The sequence below is a fragment of the Nyctibius grandis genome, chromosome Z, assembly GCF_013368605.1.
Source record: "Nyctibius grandis isolate bNycGra1 chromosome Z, bNycGra1.pri, whole genome shotgun sequence".
Classification (NCBI taxonomy): domain Eukaryota; kingdom Metazoa; phylum Chordata; class Aves; order Nyctibiiformes; family Nyctibiidae; genus Nyctibius; species Nyctibius grandis.
This window is the reverse complement of record NC_090695.1, coordinates 36,535,928-36,557,661: the sequence shown is the minus strand read 5'-3', so window position 1 is coordinate 36,557,661 and position 21,734 is coordinate 36,535,928. Positions and strand designations below refer to the sequence as shown.

The following is a 21,734-nucleotide window of genomic DNA, read 5'->3' as shown; positions in this document are numbered from 1 at the left end:
ATACACTGTATAGGGCAGGATCTCAGACACACTAATTAGCTAAATAGTGCATACAGAGGAAACTACAAGCTATTTGAACAGTGATAAACTGAAGAACCATATGACAAATTGATCTAGACATACTGCTCTGCTTTACTTTAGTTTCACCAATTCATCTTCAAGAGGATTTATTCTGAAAATAAATCAACCTGCCAGAGAAATATTTCCTTTTCTTCCTATAAACATGGCTCCCGTCCATCTAATGTACTGTAGTTTACCTGGCTGTAAAACTAGTTAATTACATGGCATTTTTTCAGATAAATTTATATCCCTCTTCTGATATCCCAACAGTTAGGGAAGAGGTGCATATCATTTTCAATACATAACATTAACATGATCAGCTGCATACAAACTCCTGAACTAGTCAGGTCAGTTCCTCCCATTCTCAATTTTTTTAAAACTTAAGGAAATCTCATGTAGGACCTACCAATTTTGCTAACACAGAATTTATTAATGAGATATTGTCTTGTCTTTTCAAATACTGGAACAACTGTTGCACTGACAGCTACCCCGGATCACGTGTTGCTCTCGACTGTGTCCCTTGCGGCTATTCCAAAAAAAGCCTTTTAAATTAGATTTTCTGAGAGCAGGGTCTGTCAAATATGTGGCCACCTTTGGCAAAACAAAACATTAAAAAAAAAAAAGCCTTAATTTGACGAAACCAGACTCTCCTTGTAGGTATTATTGTGTCCGAAAAATCTACGATAAGGTTAATACGCTTTGTCACTTATTTGGCTTCACTTCTCTGCTATGGGCAATGCCAGTGGTTTTAAACAATCCTTTTTGTGTGTAAATAAATGCCCTTTTAATTTGCCATAATCTCAAGCATTTTGTTTTGTAGTTATAAATAATTAACATACCTTTTATGATTTTTTTACTCTGTTTTACCTTACAGGGCATACTTTCTCTTCTACGCACATGTGTGACCTCCAATAGCAATAATAACAGTTTTGAAGTATGTCCCCAGGGGAGACAATTTTCCTAAAAACCTTTAAAATTTAAATCTATGCACTATTCTTGCCAACATGCATGCTCTAGTAAGTGAAACTAATATGCGCTACTTGCCAGCATAATAATCCAAAAATTGAATCAATTCCAACCATCAAAGTTAAGAGAAAATTCCTAATTTTAACTCTGCATAACAACATGCATGGTGTTAACTCCAACTGCATCGTTACTTCTTGCCATCTGACTTTTGAAGCGTAACTTTTATGTTAAAGTGATGGAGGAGAAGAGTGTTATATTTAATTTGACTGTACGCTTCTACTAGTATAACTTCTGGAAAATGTAGTACAAAAATATTGTATTCTAAAGAGCTCCATGAAAAAGAAGAAGAAAGATGGTGATGCAGCCTTATTTGGACAGAAGGTTAGAATGTATAACCACATACTTAATATATTTAGATTAGCAGCTATAGCAATTAGGATCATAGTTACCTTTGATGTCAGACTGGTTTTCTGCAGTTTAATTCCACTGAATGCAATGGATTACTCTTGGTATACACATCTGGGAATAAAATTTGATCTATAATAATTATTACCATTTTCTAATGAGGAAGATTGTTATTAGTTGTAAAATTTGAGTAAATGCTCTGCTGAAAAGTGTAGTATTGTGTGTGAGTATGCATAAATACACAAGAACACAGATTAACAAAATAATGCTGTACTATTGAAGAGTAAAGTTGTAAAAGCAGAAATGTATTAAATTTTTAATTAAGGTAGTGCTTATGAAAAGGGTTTGTTGGTCTTGTTATGTTTTATTCTAAGTTCAGAGATTAAATTTTTCAAGCATAAATATAAAATATATAACTAGTTTTGAGTCCTTCCTCTCAGAATTCTTTAAGGTCCCCAAAATATGTATTCCGCCCATTCCACAGTGGGGCACGCAATACCAATGCCCATACCAAAATAGAATAGCCAGAGCAATGAAACTAAACAATTATTGTTGTGAATGTATCTTTTTTGTCAGGAAATAAAATGACTTGTGCCATAAATGTTGTCAAATGTGTTTCATAGGCAATAGCCTTCTCACAGTGAAGTCAATGTTTGTGACTCAGACAGAGCAGGATCAGACTCTCATTTCATTTGCTAGATCCTGTTCCCATTACTATTTTAAAAGACTGCATTGCCAACAGTGGTCTGATGAATGACTTAATAGACACATAGCCTTGGTTTTGGTGCCCCTATTATTTTTGTAAAGACTTTTTTTCTGAGTTCACTTCTCCTTCAAGTTTTCTAATAAATCTAAGCAGTACATCATTAATATTAATCGCTGCTATTTTACCAGCAGTAAGTAAATCAGGAAAGCAGACATCTCATCCAATATTGATACTTCTACCATGAGTATATTATAAATTGGACTGAGAAATTAAATATTACTGGTGATTAATACTGGAGAACATAAAATGGTTTTTTTTTAGTTCCCCTTCATCTTCTCCTTAAGAGTCCTTTCTGGCAGAATACTACATCACAGATTTTGTGGTCATAATAGTCTTTTGGAGAAAGCTTATGTTTTAAAAAACTGCTTGCAGTTTTTATTTAAAATCATGTGGATAAATGTATGTAGATATATCAATTATTTTTTTAGTTTGTAAACACATTTAGTTTTGAAATACAAACTAAATTCTATTATTTCCTCACATTTTAAGGACATTTTAAGGACAGCATCAACATTAATGGCCACACCACTTAACACTAATGAAGCCGTGACATAATTTAAACATCATGTGTCACTGTACATCACCTAACTCACCCTGAGGAATCATTAATACTTTGAGACCCTCTTTTTTTGGGAAAGGGCTGGTGAAGTAACATGGTTTCCTCATTGTGGAATCAGTGAAATTACTACGTATTTTTGTCCTACTTTATAATACTTCTGGCACAAAGAAAAAATGAGTAAATACTAATTGCTGATGTCTTCCTAGTTATCTTTCTAGACCTATTAGCAGGTATATCCACAAGACCACTAGTGTACTCCAACCCCTAATAGTTTGCTATTTGCTAGGACAGTGTCTGCATGACTCTTCATTAGACTCATCAGCTTCTGTACAAGAGAGCTTATTATGTACTGTGATGCAAATTCCTGTTCCAGATGTGTTGTATGTTTACCGAGAGGGCTAGGTTTGTGGGCACTGCTATGTTAGCATAATTATATCATACAAATATTTTTAATACAGGCAAGGCCTAAGGTAGCATGATGTTTTGAACTTCAGTAGGTATAACCTACTTAATATATACTTCATGGGACTTGACAAAATCTGAATATAATTGAAAATGCAATTCGACTTGAGAATAGCAGTTTGCATGTCAAAAATTATCTGAAAGGTATATCCCATACAAACACAAGTTGCACTTGGAAGAACTATTACACAGCTGATGTTTTTATACATCAGGAGTAAAGCACCACTGCACCTAATTTTGACCTGTTATTAGCTCCAAATAAACTTACTAGAGTCACTGTATTTTATTTCTGTGGGATGCCATGGTTAAAGCCTGAGCAACAGAAAAAATAACAATAGCTGTCTGATTTTGCACTTATCTAGTCTACTGCGGCTTATTTATTGAACAATAATACATGCAAATAAATAGTACCTTAATTTTAAGATTCATTTGGATTCCATAAAGGCTCATGTACTACAGAAAGCTGGTGGAACAGTTCCTAGACCATTCAGTGTCCTAGCTATAGCAAACAGAGCCTCTATATTTGATTTTAAAAAGCAATATGCTCACCAGCACATGCTGCATCAAACTATGTGACCAGCAAATAAAATAATGAAAATTATTTTTTCTTAGTTAAGAAGCGGAAGAATGATTATTAAGCAGGTGCAATTACACACATATTTTAATATACAAAAGAGGAAAAGGTAGCTAATCATTTGGAGTTCTTCAATCTGGCAACTAACTGTGATACGCATGAGAAATATTGCTTGGAGGGTCAACTTTTTTCAGAAGTTAATCTTTCAAATTAAAAAAAAAAAACCAACCCATGCAATGTACAAAGAGCTGCATTTCTTAAAGTTTACATGATAAATGTTCTGCTTGTGAAAGTGTTCGTACCGGGATTGCATTTGTTGATCTCCTCTCAAATAAACAGGGCAGTATTCCATTCTATCTATCTCCAAAACAATCATTTTCTTTAAATTGTTTGTGGGACAAAAAACCCATGCCAAACAACAATCACTTGAGTATGATGACACTTACAGTTAAAACCCATTTGGAGAACGAACTGAACCAAACCAGCAGGCAGGCAGCCGAAGGGCGCACGGCGGCTCTGCGGGGCCGGGGCCGAGGCGCCCCGCCAGCAGCCGCGGCCCGGTCCCGGTTCAGGGGCTGCTTCGGCGGGGCTGCCTCGGCGGGGCTGCCTCGGCGGGGCCGCCCGGGCGCGTCTGCAACAGTTACCTCCTGGCAAGGAAAAGGGGAGGCGGCGATCCTGGTAACTTTGCTATGTGAAGCAAAGTTAACAGCAAAATACTTCTACTTTTTGCAGAACTATTTTTTTTTGCGGTCCCTGCAAACACTCCTGCGTTATGTGCTTTATTCTTATGATGTTTATACGTATGTGAAACACACACAGTGTCTTTACTTTTAGTTAAGGCACTAACCAGCTGTTGCTTAGATCTGTTCATTAGCCCTATGACCTCATTCATCATTTTGTCTAACTTCATCATGGGTTGTTTGTTGGGTTGTTTGTTGTTTTTTTTTAACATTTCCAAACATTTCCCATTTTCCTCCGTCCCAGCCCAGGCTCATCTTGTTGAACCAGAGCCGGGAAAGCCGGTGGCTAGCGGGGCAGGGAGAAGGGGCAGCCCTCCGAGCCCCGCAGGCCCAGGCCCAGCCGAAGGAGGCCCGCCACCACCTCGAACAGGCAGGGGCGAGCGGGCCGCCGCTTTCATCTGACGAGCAAACCGCCAGCCCGGGAACCCGGGGAGGGAACAGCAGGATACCCCATCGCCGCGGAGCCATCGCCGCGGAGCCATCCCCGCCACGCGTGCGCCCCCGCGCTCGGCCGCCTCCGCCGCCTCGCCTGCAGCTGCGGGGAGAGAAACTTGGCTGGAAGGGCTGCGCCGTGCCAGGAAGGGAGGGAGCCGGGAAGCCCTCAGGCATCCCCCCCGCCAGCCCTCTTGATACCCCCGCCCCCCGTTGTCAGGATGCGCCCGCAGTTCCGCTCCGCGCTGCGGACAGCCGGCCGAGTCAGGCCGAGGACCGCCGCGCCCAGAGATCCGCCGGCTGGGGGGCCGTGCCAGGTCGGGGGGGGCAGCAGGGCAGGATTAGATTACAGGCCGCCGGGGCGTGCCTGAGCGCGCTTCCCCCGCGGCGCAGCTCGGCGCCGTTACTTGGGGGCGGGAAGGGCGAAGGCGGAGAGCGGGGCCGGGCCGCCGGGGTAAGCGGGGCGCCGGGCCGGGCGGCGGGGTGCGGGGCGAGCCCGCCCGTGTCGTCCTCCGGGGGTGCGGGGAGGGGCCCGCGGTGTAGCTGGAGTTTTGAGCGGCCGTTTAAAACGTATTTATCTCGCGGAGTTTTATTTATTCTGTTCATCCGCCGGGCTTTTCGGGGGCCGGGGAGGGGGGGGGCGGCTGGAGGAGGAGAGAGGCCGTGGAGCCGCGGGGGGGCTGAGCCTGTTGCTCCCCCCCCTCCCTCCGCGGGCCGATCTGTCCGCGGGCGCCGGGGAGAAGCCCTGGGGGCCGGGCCGCGGCTCCGGCCTGCGGCAGGCGGGCGGTCCGTGGGCTCGGGCGGCCTGGCCGCCACTCGTCCTCACGTAAACAAAAGCCGAGCTTCTCCCGCTGCTGCGGGGACCTCTGCTCGCCCCCTCCTTTCCCCCTCCCTTTTTTTTTCTTTAACCCCAGCGGGAGCGTTTCATGCCGGCGAGGTCTCCTCACTTGCTGCCGCCACAGACCTGCGGGCGGTCGCGGCCCGGGAGGCTCCTCGGCGCAGGGGCCTCGCCCAGCGCTTGCGGTCGGCGGCGTTGAGACTCGCTGGGAGCCAAACCTGGGCGCAAGGTCCGAGCCAGACCAGCGGTTTCTTCCGCGGCGGATGTGCGGGCCGCTGGTGGGGCGGCCACCGCCAGCCTCGGTGGTGGCCTCGGGTGCCCGTGCCGGTACCTGTTGCCGTACCGTGTTGGCGCTTCTCGCCGGTCCGGTCCCGGTTGTAGTTCCCTAGCATCCCCCCGGGTCTGCATTTGAACGTGACTGTTCTGGGAGAGTGTAAGTGGAGGGGCGAGGCACAAGCCTCGGTTGTGCCCTTCGGTGGGTCTGGTTGTGCAAAGGAAAGGGTCTGTCTTTTTGGGGTGGTTTGTTTCTCGTGTGGTGTTACCCCTTGCTGCCAGTACCTCTATGCGTTACTGGAAAGAGTGATAGGGAGAAAGAAAGTAAAAGAAAAAACCTGACAAAGCCGACTATTTGAGCTCTGTGTACCACATTTAACAGATTCGATTTGCCGTGTGGCTGAACAGTCTTGCGTTCTTTTTTTCCTTTTCCTTTTCTTTTGCTTTTATAAACACTGCCTCATGCTTTTATATTTTTGCTTCTGAACATATGCAGAAGATTTTGTTAGTGTAAGCTGTTGAACAGAAAACGTCATTTCTGGCTATGGTGCCAGAAAGGGTAGCTAGAGTCTCTTGCCGGAGCCGAGCAGTGATTTACCGTGATCAAGCCGAAGGGTCTGAATTCTGCCGTTGCGGAAGTCTATTGTGTAATGCTCTGTGGTTCCCTATCAGCACTGCATTTTCCAAGATGACAGCAACTCGCTGGGAGGGAAGAATCTAAACTGGAAAAGGGGAAGGTGGTGAAATATTTTTGGGAAATGTTATTCGATGCTCCTGTGGAAATGGAAAGTAATGTAACATTAGAAGAAAAGAATGCAGAATGAAAATATCTAAGGATGTATTCACTTAAACTAGCAACATTTTTTATGTCAGAGGACTTCACCTTATTTTTTTCCTTTTCAAAATTGTTATCCATTTTTAGTATACATATTTTTTATTTCTCTTCATCTTGTTAATAGTAGTAACATGCATGTAACATCTACTGTTAGCATGGATGTTTCTAATGGCTTCCTTTGTGCTTTGAAGAAGCTTTTTCATCGGGAACCAGTTACAACGTTGCCCCTCTCTTCGCACAAAAGTGCACTAGGAAAGTTAGATCAGTATCAGCTCTAAGGAAGAAAGAACTGCACTACTTACATACTAATGGATGATCTTTATATTCTGTCTGCCTGTGAGTCTGTGAATTCTTCAGAGAGGAATGCCATGCAACTTCTCAGTTGCGCAAATTGCTGTAAATGGTTTTGTTTTAATAGTTAACACTTTAATCAATGTATTGAGAACCATTATAAAGACCTTTTAAATCATCTGCTCCATGTTTCATGTAAGAAAATTTAAAATTCTGATGAGTCTATCCAGTGAATTTTCTAATTGGCTTTATATTTGAGCACCCTGCTGAAGCGGTTTAAGCCAATACAATGCTGTGCTGACAGTATACTGTATCATCATTGGTAAGGACAGTTTTGTTTCGCTGTTGGTGTTCCCAACAAGTCAATAAATAAATACACCATTTTGTTTTCAGTGCCTTCTTTTCACACAGAAATTGCTTTGGAGGATTGTTGGTTGCTGCTTATGGAATAGTTGGCCTAGACAGTACTGGAGTATTTCTTTTGTAGGCTTTTCAGACCCCCATCCTTGCATCTGAGACGGCTTGCATGGTAGTCTTGTTACATGCTGTAATTATTTTCTGCATTACTTGCCTGTTATTGTTACAATATACAAGGAGAAGTTTGTGTTTTCTGTTTGTAAGGAAAATGGCAACTCTTCGCTGAAGCTTGCTGGCAACTATTCAGTGGGGCTTCTGATATATTCATTTATTTATTCATTTATTCATTTCTGTTGTCACCTCTGTGAAGAATCCAGTATATATTAAGAGGTGCAACTGTTTAGGAACTATGTTTCATCAAGCTCAACTGAGTTTAATGAATATGGTAATCAATTACCTATGCTGAAAACATAAATAGGCAATATTTACCATGCCTGGGTTTCGTACTTCAATTCTGTATATGTAGTGTCACATATATTCGGCATACACTAAAAAGTCGCTTTTCAGTTTCTGAAGCTAATCCTGTATTTAGAGAGTTAGAAAAAATGTGATTCCAATTAATCTCAATTTAAAATATTTATGGAAAGATCTTTTTTTTCTTTTTGTAAACAGATAATCTATTAGTTTCCTTAACCTAAAAAACCACACCAGAAAAATTTCACCTACTATGTTGTTGTTTTTGCAATACTCTTTGCAGATTACTTTCAAATACCCTGTATCACACGTTTATCAGGAGGTGAAAACATTAAGTACAGATTAGGCCCATTTCCAGGTTGAAATTATAACTTGCACATCAGCTAACGTGAATATTACACTCATGTTTGGCTTCTTACTGTGTTACGGAACGTTATTAATTAAACATAAGTGAACCGATTGCTTGTTCATCCAAAAGCATTGTAAGTTTCCTTAATACATTAGTGTGATGTGTACAGAAGCTTAAAAATAGCTGAATGTTCAAAATTCTATTCTCATAGTTGCTTCAAAATACATAATGCTGTTCAGCTCTATCACAGTACTTTTCTCTAGCATACAGAGCCACCACTATCACCTTTCTACATCTTTTTGATGCATTCAGCATTGTGCTAAATTTCAAGAGGCTAGTAATGTTGCTTTTCAAACAAAACTGCTTATAGTCTTAATATAGGCTGAACTACCTTTTTATTTCTGCTTTGAATGTTTCAGAACAATTTTTCATTAGCATAGCTTTTAAATGTAAATTTCAGACTTCTCCTGCTTGCCTGTTACATTGCAGGTAGCCAGTGGAAATCTGCTTTGTTTCTTGTGGAACAGTGAACGTTAATTTTGCTTGTATTAAATCCTTAATTTGAATCAGTTCTCTCTTTGGTCATCCAGAAATGTACAGTCCAGGGTCTCTTGGCTGATGAAACCAAGTGGTTGATGTTAATTTTGGCATGCTGATGTCCTGTCAGTAAAACGGTAGGCTAGCGTTTTTTCCCCTTCTTTTTTCCTTTCCACATTGGTCACTGCTCTCCTGTGTTTCCTTCTGCAGCCTTTCACTGCGTGCTCAAGTATGTGTATCACTTTCATCACGAGTAGTGACGGCTATACCAGTCAGGCTACAGTTCTCAAGTCCTTGTAATATTGCCTGTAATCCTAGAAAGTGCTGTATGCAAAAGCAGAATTGCCTTTGTGATGGTGGAAGAATACATGGAAAAGGAACCTAATGAAGTTCATAAAAGGCAAGTGTAGGGTCCTGCACCTAGGGAGGAATAACCCCATGCACCAGTACAGGCTGGGAGCTGACCTGCTGGAATGCAGCTCTGCAGAGAAAGACCTGGGAGTTCTGGTGGACAACAAGTTCACCATGAGCCAACAGTGTGCCCTTGTGGCCAAGAAGGCCAATGGTATCCTGGGGTGCATGAGGAAGAGTGTGGCCAGCAGGTCAAGGGAGGTTATCCTCCCCCTCTACATTGCCCTGGTAAGGCTGTACGTGGAGTACTGTGTCCAGTTCTGGGCTCCCCAGTTCAAGAAAGACAAGGAACTACTGGAGAGAGTCCAGCAGAGGACTACAAAGATGATCAGAGGACTGGAGCATCTCTTTTATGAGGAGAGGCTGAGAGTGCTGGGTCTGTTTACAGAATCACAGAATCACAGAACGTTAGGGATTGGAAGGGACCTCGAAAGATCATCTAGTCCAATCCCCCTGTCGGAGCAGGATTGCCTAGACCATATCACACAGGAACGCGTCCAGGCAGGTTTTGAATGTCTCCAGAGAAGGAGACTCCACAACCTCTCTGGGCAGCCTGTTCCAGTGTTCAGTCACCCTCACCGTAAAGAAGTTTTTCCTCATATTTATGTGGAACCTCCTGTGTTCCAGCTTGCAGCCATTGCCCCTTGTCCTGTCAAGGGATGTCACTGAGAAGAGCGTGGCTCCATCCTCATGACACTTGCCCTTTACATATTTATAAACATTAATGAGGTCACCCCTCAGTACAGAATCACAGAATCCAGGTTTAGCCTGGAGAAGAGAAGACTGAGGGAGGATCTTATCAACACTTTCAAATGCGCTAGGGGCAGGTGTCAAGAGGATGGGGCCAGACTCTTCTCAGTGGTGCCCAGTGAGAGGACGAGGGGCAATGGGCACAAACTGAAACATGTGAAGTTCCATGTAAATATGAGAAAAAACTTCTTTACTTTGAGGGTGACAGAGCACTGGAACAGGCTGCCCAAGGAGGTTGTGGAGTCTCCTTCTCTGGGGATATTCAAAACCTGCCTGGACACAACCCTGTGCAGCATGCACTAGGGGAACCTGCTTTAGCAGGGGGTTGGACTAGATCTCGAGAGGTCCCTTCAAGCCCCAACCATTCTGTGATTCTGTGTAAAAGTGTGATATCTTTCAGTTTACTGTGAATGATTTCAGCTGCCTTTATATTGACAAGACTCCTGCCAAGGAGTCTGGGGATCGCCTTAATTTTCTTCCTGGGGATGGTAGCCAGCATGTGGGAGGTAACTGGGCAAAATGGAAGAGCTCCTGGAAATGGCAGACAAAGCAGAAGGTTTAGCAGTAATTGGTATTTTGCACTTCCTGTGCGGTTTGGTTTCTATTCCTTCGCTAGGCGATGCTAACACAACATGCCTGTTTGAGTGATAGCCAGAAAGTGGTGAGGCAAATGACACAGGATGAAGATTTTCATCCTGGAAAATGAAAGGATATCTCTAGCCTAGCCAAATCCAGGCCCAGGTGTTGAAATTTAGATAAGAAGTTTTGAAATACTCTTTTTAGCGCTGTAAAATGCATGTTGTGATTACTGTGCTTCTTAATTGAAACAGATTTAGTTTTAATCTCAAGCATCTCGTAGCCAAAGTTTGGGCCAAGAGATCACTCTTAAGATAGGCATTTCCTCTGTGTCCTGAGAGCACTTCAAGTAATGCGGGAGCTACAGGGCAAAGCCTATTACTGTGTTTTCTATCTTTGACATCACATGTTTGCTAATCCAGTGCTATGAGCATTAGTTTTCAGGGTATTATCTGAAATGGCTATGTGAAATAGTAGATGGAATATCTGTCAGTGAAACAGAGTAAGTTTCCTTGTAGGAACTATATGATCAGGTGTGAAAGTAATCATTGGAAGTGGATCATCTTTCCCTATTCATTAATCTTTTGGCTGTTTAGATAAGTGGCTTGCGTGGTTGCATGGAAAAGAGGTGATCAACGTAAATTTCACGTCTGTTTTTTAAAATTCTGATACCTGTGGATTATTGTGTTTCTAGGAGTAGGCACAAAGAAACCAAAGCTGCAGCATGCCAACTGTTTTCTGGCAACTGCATTTGTAGAAGAAGGGCAGCATAAAGAGTGGAGAAACGTGTGTACAACACATTTTTGTTTGTTAGCATGGGAAGAATCAAATTTCAGAAGTGCAAGTTTGAAAGGGATCATCTTTAACTTTTGTGCATGCTTAGTAGAAGTTGGCATGTTTCTCAGCATGTACCTGTATAAAATTACTTGTGTTTTCTACATTCCTGTTATAAAACAGGAAGAAGAAGAGAACAGGCTTTTTTTTAAAGCCACGTCCTTCAGATACCTGTACCTTTAAAAACTTGAAAGTGAATTTAACTTGATGTTGTTTAACAATATTTCTTCAAGTTGCCAATAAAAAAAGTCTTAATTCAGTCAGTCTGTGTTCTTACTAGTGTGAAGACATTAGTGAACTTTGGCACTGAAACACAAAAATAGTTAAATCTACTTTGAGCTAAGCTAGAAAGCTCTTTGAGGCATGAACAGTATTTGTGTCATATATAGGAAGGCTGGTTTTGGCTTCAGGCTCCTGTGATACGGACTGCAGGGAGTATGCAAAACAAGAGAATCAGAACTGAACTTCCCATTTGTGGATCTAGAAGTCTGTGATGGCATTATGAAAATATTCACTGTGATAGACTTACGTCTTTCAACAAATAATCGTGCCTGCCTCCATACTTCTCCCCAGCGCATGTTGTTAAAATAGCTAGAAGCAAGCTGGTTTAAAGGCTAGGAGTGCAGCTGTAGTGGCTGATGGTGGTTATGGGTATGTCTGTGGTGCATTTTGGACAGGTGTGCGTTTGCTCCCCCTGTACTTTGGCTATGTTAATGTGCTGCTAAGCTGGTGCTGACAGATCCCACTTGTTAGCATGGATGTGGCACAGCAGGAGCACAGTCACGTGGCTTTTCACTACTTCAGAGCGAACAGGGGTCATCTTGGACTGTGACATATAGAAATGCTGGTGTGCCTCAATGAATTGCTTCTGCGTCAGGAGGTGTCCTGAAGGAAAACACCCTGACAGCAGTTTCCACTTAGTGCTGCAATTGACAAAAGCATTAAGCTGGTCAGCTGAGGAGGGATTCTCTGCTAATATAAACACAAAATAAGGAGAATTAAACTGAGAGTAAAAAAAGGATTTGCAGACAATAAGATAGCTCTGGAGCAGTATTCCTGCCTTTAAAGCATGAGGTAAATAGAAAGTATAAGTGTCTTAGCAGAGCCAAGGACTTCTTTTCACTGCAAGTTAGATAGGAATTATCTCCATCTATAGAGTATATTTAGGACTTGTATCTACTTTTAAAAAGCTTCCATTATAAATCAGAGTATAAATCCTCTGGGACTGCATGAACACAGTGGTCACCTTGTCCATTCTGTCACTTGTAGAAAAAAAAAAACCCATGCCTGTCACAGCACACCAAGAATGAGATTTTAGGCAAGTTGAATCATGATATAAAGCAATATCCAGCTACTCCAAAAGATACATACTTTTTTACAGTTGCATCTCTTCTTGAGGTTTTCAGGGAGCTAGAGCAGAGGAGCAGTAACACTGTATTTTTCCTGGTAAGTTTCCTCAGAAGATGAGAGCTGAACATATGATGCTATGTGCTTGTGCATATAGTACTGAGGTAAACAGGATCATGTCACTGAAATGACTGAAAAATACTCCACATCTGTTTTTTTGCGCGGTTCTCTGGTCGCAACCACAACACAGCCCTAAGAGTAGCTGTAGAGGAAGAACTGGAATGGTGAAACAGGAAGGGACTGCTTTGGCTGGCATTGCCACTGAGACAAACACCTGTGAACATGACATAAATGCCTCTATTTGTAAATTGGAGCTCTGAATAGAAGAAGTGATGGTAGTTTGTTAATCTAGAAAGAAAAGCTATGAGTGATTAAGGTTTGGGGAAGCCAGCTTCCTTCATAATGTTTAAATAAACTCATCCAGCCCTTCCCATGTGAAATAGACTTTTGTTTTGTTTGTTTTTGTAGGGTGACAAGGTGAAAACACAAGGTATCTGACCTGGTTTTCAGATCTGGTAAGGGATTTGCCTTGCCAAGTGAGAAAACAGATTCATAAAGGCTTGTTTTTATTTATTAGTGATATGCAAAATTTGGATCATGGAACAAGGTTACTTTGACAAAGTCAGATTCAAAGGATTTGAATGTCTGTCCCTAAGTGGTACATTGTCCTACAAAGGATGACCAGCGTTTCTGTACCAATGTATTAGCAAATTCAAATGCAATAATATAAACTGATAGGAAGCCTGAGGCATATCGAAACTGGGGAAGTCTTGGCAATGGAATTTGAAACCATTTTAAACCCACTTGATTTGTATTTTCTGCACAAACTGCAAGTAATATAGGCTTGTTAAAATGTTAATCCTGGCGTGTGTTCCTTCTAAGTCTATCTATGTTAACAGCTGTTTTCTTGCTTTTATTGTGAGGATTGATTCATGCTTGTCCTGTTCAGGTTCTATAACTAATGGTCTTACTGAATTTTAGTTAGGCTGTCTTACCCAGAGATCCGTTAAGACCATTCCTTTCCCTATTTTTCTCCTAAGTTGCAAGAAAAACTCATTTTTTCCTGAGTGCTTAGAGATCACAGCTCTCTGTGTAATGGTAAGGTCACCAGATTCAAGTCAGAATGCTATCCTAAAGTGCTTTCCTATTATCAAGAAAACAAAGGCACCATTGAGAAAGATAAGATGGTAAAATGCACAGCTGAGTTCATACACCTGCAGTGATATTTGAACTCCTCACTTCTCCTCAGCTATCCGTCTCTATCAGACATATTCCATCACTACAAATTTCTGAGGATTTCCAGACACACTGTTGAAAGAAAAAAAACCAAACCCTAAAAAGCAACAAAAAAGAATAAACAAAGCAATTTTAGAATTTCTTCCTCCCAGTGTAGAATTTCCTGACTGGAAACCCACGCTAACAAAAACCCAGTGGTCATCCGCATCTGAATTTCAATTCCAGTAGCGGTTAATAGTGGAGGCTGTAGTGTGAGAGCCTTGCAGGCCTGTGTAGCATGAAGACTTTGTGACTTATGTGACTTTTCATTTCAAAAGGTGACTTTAAAAAATGTGCTATGGCTAATGCACCTGAAATTGTCAGCACAGAGCTTGAAAACAGATACTGCAGGGAATGTTTCTTATGAATCACTGAAAAGGAAAGCAATGAAACTGTGTAAAGTATCAGTGACAGCTATGATTCATAGCTTCTGATTAAAGCAATGGAGGACATGTGCAACAGTATGCAGACAGCAGCTTTGATATGGAAATGCAAAAATATTACAAAATATATTCCTAAAAACAATTTTCAGGCAGGTTTTAAGCTCCGAAGTGACTCAGAATATGGTCACCTCTGAGCTTATTTTAATTATCCAAGGAGATACAGTTTTTGTGGATTGCTGTTTTGCAGGGCTGTTTCTTGTTTTCTGAAGTCAGGCTTTTTTCTTTTTCAGAACTTAGTGGTTCTATAAATGTGGCCCTTTTCCCTTTCTGTTATTTTTCAGGGAAATACTGTGTTTGCTGCCTCTTACCATTATTGGAATAGAAGCTGAGAAGAAGAAAACATGTTGGAAACAATTGGTAACCTTTTTTTATTTGTATCACTATATTTTTGTGGCCAAATCAAGTGCATGTGATAGATTTAGGACAGTGGTGTATACTGCCGAGAAAGGTTTTGTGAGAAATATCTGCTGTGCTTAGAAATACATGATGTATTTGGGGTTTTGTATTTTAAAACAAAAGGTGTACCATCATTAGTGTATTTAATTTTTAGCCTGTTGCCTTGTTTTCATTGTTTTAATCTTTAATAGAATTTTAAAAGTTTGCATGAAAAAGACATGTTTTCTGTTATGGCTATTTTTGTCACTACTTATTTACAGTGGTCTGTAGCCACAGCTCCTGTAACTGAGTTTTAATAAAGACTCTTTCACTTTTTTAACCTAGTTCTTGATGGACAAAAATGTAATTTTTACTGCCTTCTGTTCTGTATTCTGCCTGACTTCCTGATTTGTTAGATGTGTTTGGGCTAGGATTTTTGTTCAGAACTGAACCGTTCAAGTCCTCTGTGGTTTGAACAGTAGAGAGCGATACATTTAAACCTGTTACTTGCTTGTATGCGGCTGTTTCTGAACTGCTACTGACTAGGAATGGTTATCACTACAGATACACATCGGGCCCTTCAGGCCATGGAGCGCTTACAAGCGAAACTTCGGGATCGAGGTGACATGGCAAATGAGGAGAAACTGAGCTTATTAAAATCAGTGCTGCAGAGTCCTCTCTTTAACCAAATACTCAACTTTCAGACTTCTGTTCAACAACTGAGAGATCAGGTAGGAAAAGCAGCCTCCCAGAGGCAAGAGGCAAGAGGAAGATTGCTAAGAAAGTGCAAAAATGTGAGTGTGTCTGCATGTTGAATAGTGAAATCAAATACCCTAAATTAAATGTCTGATCCAAAGCTTTAGGGAACTGAGGGGAACATACCCATTGACTTTTCTGGGCTTTGCTGAGGCCCGTAGTCTGTGAACGCGTTTTTTAAGTATATGCTTGTTACTTGTGATGTGCACTGCTGGGAAATGGTGATACTGGGTTGGGAGTTAACATAAGGCTTTCTGTTTCTATCCTTCAAAAGGAACATGTTTCATATGAGGTCTTATGATTTTTTTCCTAGGAGCCTTTTATTGCTGTCTTATGTCTCACCCTGCTAAAATGAGAATATATAAGGGAAGCTGTGGAATGTTGATTTCATAAGGAAATAAAGATCTGTTTTTTTTTTGTATAGGAATAAAAGATCAAAGAGAAGCAAGAACTTCTATCTCCTTTTTCCTTGCTCAGGGTTTTAAGTAAAAGTATTATGTTTCTGCATGTCTTTGGTGAGGATGAGAAAAGGGGCAGCAACTCGGCTATATTGACTTGATTATTTGTTACTATAATTTAATTTCCTTGTTAGCAGAATAAGAACTAGAAGAATATAAAAACTAGTTCCGTAACTGAATTAGGACTAAACTGTGTATCTGGCTTTGCAAATAGTTGTTCCGTTGACTCCTGCACAATGGGCAGCTCTGTGGCTGGTATGCAGAAATGCCGAAGTGGGAGGATGCAGCCCCTGCACACTGACCTTACTGTCAGCGTGGAGCCGCATCTGGTCTCTGACCAGACTGCGGCTGGTGTGGAGTCCTCATGATTTTGATGCTACTACAACTGTGTGGTAGAAGAGCACAATCTGGCCCTTTGTTGCTTCTTGTAGAGTATCTTGGTGCTATTTTGCACAGACAAGAAATAAGCTAGAGTGGTGTCTACAGTGCTATACATGACCATGTTTTTCAAATTTTGCATGTTTGGTATGTAGAGACATGATGACATTGGAGTAATTTAAAAAAATCTAGGAAAAACAGCTGTTCTGAGGGTTTGTTTACTCTCCTATTTGGAAAGAAGTATTTAACAGTGACATCCAGAAATATGTGAGTTATGTGTTGATGACTTTAGGAACATGTAGTGAGAAATGAAAGGGTGCCTGAAATATTAATGGGAATTTGGTGAAAAGGCAAATGAAATTTTTACTTCTGGACATTAGCTGAGAAGTTAGAGGATGCGTCTTTTTTTAAATACAGTCACCTAAATTGGTAAAATGAAGCAACTGATACTACAAATGGGTAATTTCTGATGTGTATGTTTTTGAAAAGCAAGTAATAATTTTACCTTCTGCCCTAACGCTGCAGGTTTATCTGTGCAGCAACTTTAGTGGCCTGTGCGTGTTGCATGGTAAATATCCAGTCTAGTTGACAGGGGAGCTACTTGGATGTGAATTCGCTTCTTGATATGTGCTTATATGAACACTTGCACATGCAAATGTATGTTTCTAGCTATTCTTAGATTCGGGTCACCTCTTCAGAAAGTATCCTGTATTTTCTCTATAGAATCATGTCTTCCCTACAATACAAGATGAGATTATCTGTCTCTTCTTTGCTTTATTTAAATATTTATAAAGCATATTGAAACAGGACAAAGAATAAAATAATGAAATAGGCAGTCGTGTTAAAAAAATATTTCTTGGCGTTTCCAAAGGCTCAGTTTTGTTCAGGAGCACCTCATAGTTTTCTTTTTATGTCTGGGAAAGCACCGTGCTCTTGAAACTCTTAAACTAAAGATTGGTGAAAAATGCAAGGCAGATGAATAGAGATGAGGCTTTCTGGCCAAGCTGTGCCAGACTGAGGAAGGAGACAAGTTGTTTCCCCAGCACTTGCAGTCAGAGCTATGTTTGAAACAGGATGAGAAGTGGTACTGAGCTGTGCAGTGGCTAGGTGTTGCAATCTCTACCCACTTGAGACTAAGATGGCTAAATTTTTTTGATGTTTCATGATGAGCTGCACTGTAAGTTGAATGGGGATCTGTTTCTTCTCAGGGTGAAGTGTAAGTGACATTCTGTTAAACTGCTCATGTGTTTTTAATTAGTTTATGAGTTTTTAAAGAGCTACAAGACTATTGCAAAATTCTCAGGGGAAAGCCATCTTTTACGAAGGAATAGGTTGAAAGAGAGGATGGGCGCAGAGAAGCAATAGTGGCGATTTACTTTCTAAGTCAAACTGATTCCTTGCAAGCATCCCAGCAGAAGGAGGTCACTAAGTGAGACCTACTTGTGGGCCAGTAGTGGCCTCAATAAATTTGAGGGTAGGACATATTCCTGTCTTGAGGCACTGTCTCTGGAAGGCATAGAGATGATAGTGAGAGCCTGGTCTTCTGTTTGTGCAGTGAGTCTGGAAAATGAGCTGGCAAATCTTGTAAACATCTGTCATGTTTTCCTAGAAAAAAATAAGAGGCAAATATACAGTTCCAGCAGACAAATATCCTTGCATTTCAGTGAGAGTTACTACCATTTTAATGATCTGAAATAGTAGACTTCCTTTTCCTTTTTTGTCCAACAGATAAGCGATCTTTCAAGCACCAAAAGAAGATCTGAAAAAGTGTGTGTTTCTTCACGCATGGAGGTGTTTTGGATTTGCTGTCCCATTTCGTTCAAGCTTCTGTGTGTTAGTTGGAAATTGATCCCCTTCATTGTTGGTGTGTGCTTAACAAGAGCCTCTTGAGTTTGCATTTGGGTTACAGACAGTGGTGTGGACTCAGATGTGTTGCTTCATCTGGGTGTTGGTGAGGCATGATGCTAAAGACAGCAAATCTGATGCTTTGGTGCTTATTGGTACATGCTTTAAAGTTTTTTGTTCTTAAACAAGCAAGCAGGATTTGTTTGCAATGCAAATCTGTCCTTCTGAAGTTAAGAACTGGAGTGGGAAAAGTCTAGGGAGAGCAAAGGGATGTTTTTTTGATAATTACTATCCTGACTTCACTAGTCACTTGAATTGGGGAGCACTGAAGGAACCAGGATTTTTTTTCTGCCTCTTCGTATCCTTATTCTTCAGTGAATGCTTTTTTTTTTTCACGCTGAAGAGCAGTCTTGTTGTTTGAAGATAAGGGAGTGATGGAAAAGAAAAATAGAGATTGTGATGTTTTCAACTTTTCAATAATATTTTCTTTTCTTTATAAAATATTTTAAAGAAAATACTCAGGCTGTGCTGACAGTCCTCTCCTGTTTCTCTTCCTTTCCTTTTTTTCTCTTCCCTTGTCTACCTTCTTCTCCCCTCCTCCTTCTGCCTCCACTCCGCTCAGGGCTCTGCCAGAACAAAATACCCTTTCCTTGGCTGGGCTGCATTCCTCATATGTTTTTTGCTAGTGAGTTTGACCGTAGTTTTTCGTTCACAATGCAGTAGTGGTGAAGAGTCCTCCTGCAGCGTGGCATGCACTGGGTTGCACAGGGTAGCTGGGTGTCAGAGCTAGAGCAGAATTAGGGAAGAAGTGGAGAAACTGTCTTTTCATATTGCCTGTGAACAGTCGCTTAACTGTTTGCATAGTGGTTTGCACAACTAGAGGAGACCTTTAGTTCCTATCCTGAACCCCTTTCTGCAACAACGCTGTTTGCACTGTGTTTTGAAATAAAATGCTTATAAGAAATGCTGATTTGGGATCTGCTTCACCCTCCCAGAGGACAGAGGCGTAAAGGAGGAGTCAGCAGGGTGGTGCTGCAGTGGTGCTGGTGCCAGTGTCTGTCCTTGCTGCTGCCTCCCTGCAGGGCGCACAGGGTGGCTGGCTCGCTCTTCGTCGCTTCCAGTGCCATTGCTGTTGCAGTCGACCTTTTTGCTACTCAGGACGCTTGCAGTGAGCTGAAGTACTGCCCTGTGCTGCTTAGGGTCTCCAAGGGCTGGGGCTTAACGGCTGGAGGACAGAAGCACTGAGAATTTGTTCTTGTCCAAGTTGAGATGTAGCGATGTTGATTACGCTGCTTTAAATGTTGGTACACTACACACATGGCTTGGGTAGCTCGTTTTTTGTTAAAAAATTACTTTGAGGAACTGCATGTAAGCACTATTTGATTGCATTTAGTGTCTATCGGTGCAACTGTAATGTAAGTTTTATCATACTTGGTAGCATTTGTGGATTTTTCTTTTTATCTTATACCAAATTATGTCCACATTGCAGATGTTACATACAGTAAGGAGAAAGCCAGTCAAGGAAAATTAGCATAAGCCAGATTATAAAACAAAGAAAGATTCTTTTATACGGTACTTGCACAATCACAGTGCTCTAAAGCTACTTCTTGATGGAATTACCGTGATTTTATTACTGCCCTGTGCTGCTTGGGGTCTCCAAGGGCTGGGGCTTAACGGCTGGAGGTAGGTTTTGCTCGAAGTTTGCTGTTGCTTGTTTAGGCTAACCTTGCTGGCTTTGCTTGAGCAGGTGATGCGTTCTCCAGTGACTACTTTCACCAAGCGAACTCTGAGGATAGTAACCTTCAGCAGGAAGGGCAGTTCAGTGCTGTTTCCTTCAGTGAACACTACAATTTAGAAAACGAATGTATATCCATGACTTACTAACATTTGTGGTATCAGACCCATATACTATGGCCTTTGAGCGCACATGATAAGTAGTTGGAGTTTGCATCTCATATACTCTTAGGCTGCTTTATCTTGCTGTGGAAATGTAAAAATGTTTCTAAATAGATGCAGTGGAAGACTGGTTAATTACAGTGGTGTTAGATACTCTTACAATTAATAATTTGACCCATGACAATTTTTTTTGAGGGAAGGATCATGGCAGCGGGATATGTAAGAAGATTTGAAGGTGAAGGAGAACAAGAAATGAACCACATTAATTGACCAAGTTCAGTGATGTATTTTTATACATTGAAATGGATGACATTGGGAAGGTAGAGGTGAATTAACCTATTGTGTAGTCTCATGCAGATAAGAAACACAGTACGGCATAGGCTTTATTTGTTTCAAATCCATGCATATAATGTAAGGAGAAGTCTTTTGTTCAGGGAAGGGCAGAATTTGATTATGTCTCTGGGTGTTGTTACATGTAATGAACTGTGAAACAAGGCTTATCTACCTGTGTCTTACAGGGTTGCTGAAATTACTGTGATTAAAGAAGCTGCACGCGTGCATATTTTAGGCATTATGATTTGTTTGTAACATAACCCAAGTGATTGCTCTCAAATACGGACAACAGAATGTGATCACTGTGTGATGGAAATCACTGAGTTCCAAACATCCTGTTTTTTTTCTTTCCATTTTTTTTATGTCAGAGCAGGCAAGTGCTGTTGGGGACTTTTCTTTCCAGTGCTGTCTTGTATTTTTCCTGTAACTTAAGGTTCTTCCCAGGCACATAAGGTGTTCAACAAATGATGTTTGTTCTATTATATTTTCCTAAAGCACCCAGATGAGAAGGAATTGTGTGATGGAGAATGATACTGATGTTTTCATGACCGTAACGTTGGGAGAATGATGTGATAAACCTAATGGAAGTAGCATGCTTAAATAGTTGAGACTGGTGCAGTAGATGTTTTAGAATACATTTACAGTTCTGAAATTTTTTGTTGATACTTGCAGTTTAAAAATAAGACTTCAAGGAAGGGGAATCCTGGTCTTTTGCTATTGTGGTACAGAATGCTAGAAAATTTGCACTGTAGAACAAGTATTTGAAGCTGCAGTATTGTGGTCCTACACTGTGGTTAGTGTGCCACGCAAGTATTGAAACAGATCAATGTGGAGTAAAACAGTGCCTGTTGACAGTCAACAGGCAGGTGGGGCAGCAGCCAAAGGAGGGCTCCTGCTTCACCTGAGCATTATACATTTGTATAAAGTGGTGTCTTCATCCCCCCCCCACCAGTCATTCATTAGATTGATCAGCATAGATCTGCTTGAAAGTAGTAACTATGGCTGGGCAAAGTGGTGAATTTTCTTATTTTCTTTTCTGCTCTAAGAGAAACGTATTGTCAAGGCTGTCTGTGTAAAGA

The 21,734-nt window shown here is 41.3% G+C and overlaps 1 protein-coding gene across 9 annotated transcripts in view; it reads left to right on the top strand.

Annotated features, from left to right (window-relative positions):
* The first annotated feature begins 5,369 nt into the window (after positions 1 to 5,369).
* The window catches only part of MPDZ (multiple PDZ domain crumbs cell polarity complex component), a 108,418-nt gene continuing 92,053 nt past the window's right edge, over positions 5,370 to 21,734 (top strand). For all 9 annotated transcript variants that reach the window (XM_068422392.1, XM_068422394.1, XM_068422391.1 and 6 more), the window contains exons 1-3: positions 5,370 to 5,418; positions 14,896 to 14,971; positions 15,554 to 15,720. In XM_068422392.1, coding sequence (XP_068278493.1) covers positions 14,956 to 14,971; positions 15,554 to 15,720 — 183 coding nt within the window. In that variant the 5' untranslated portion in view covers positions 5,370 to 5,418; positions 14,896 to 14,955. The remainder of the gene's footprint in view (positions 5,419 to 14,895; positions 14,972 to 15,553; positions 15,721 to 21,734) is intronic.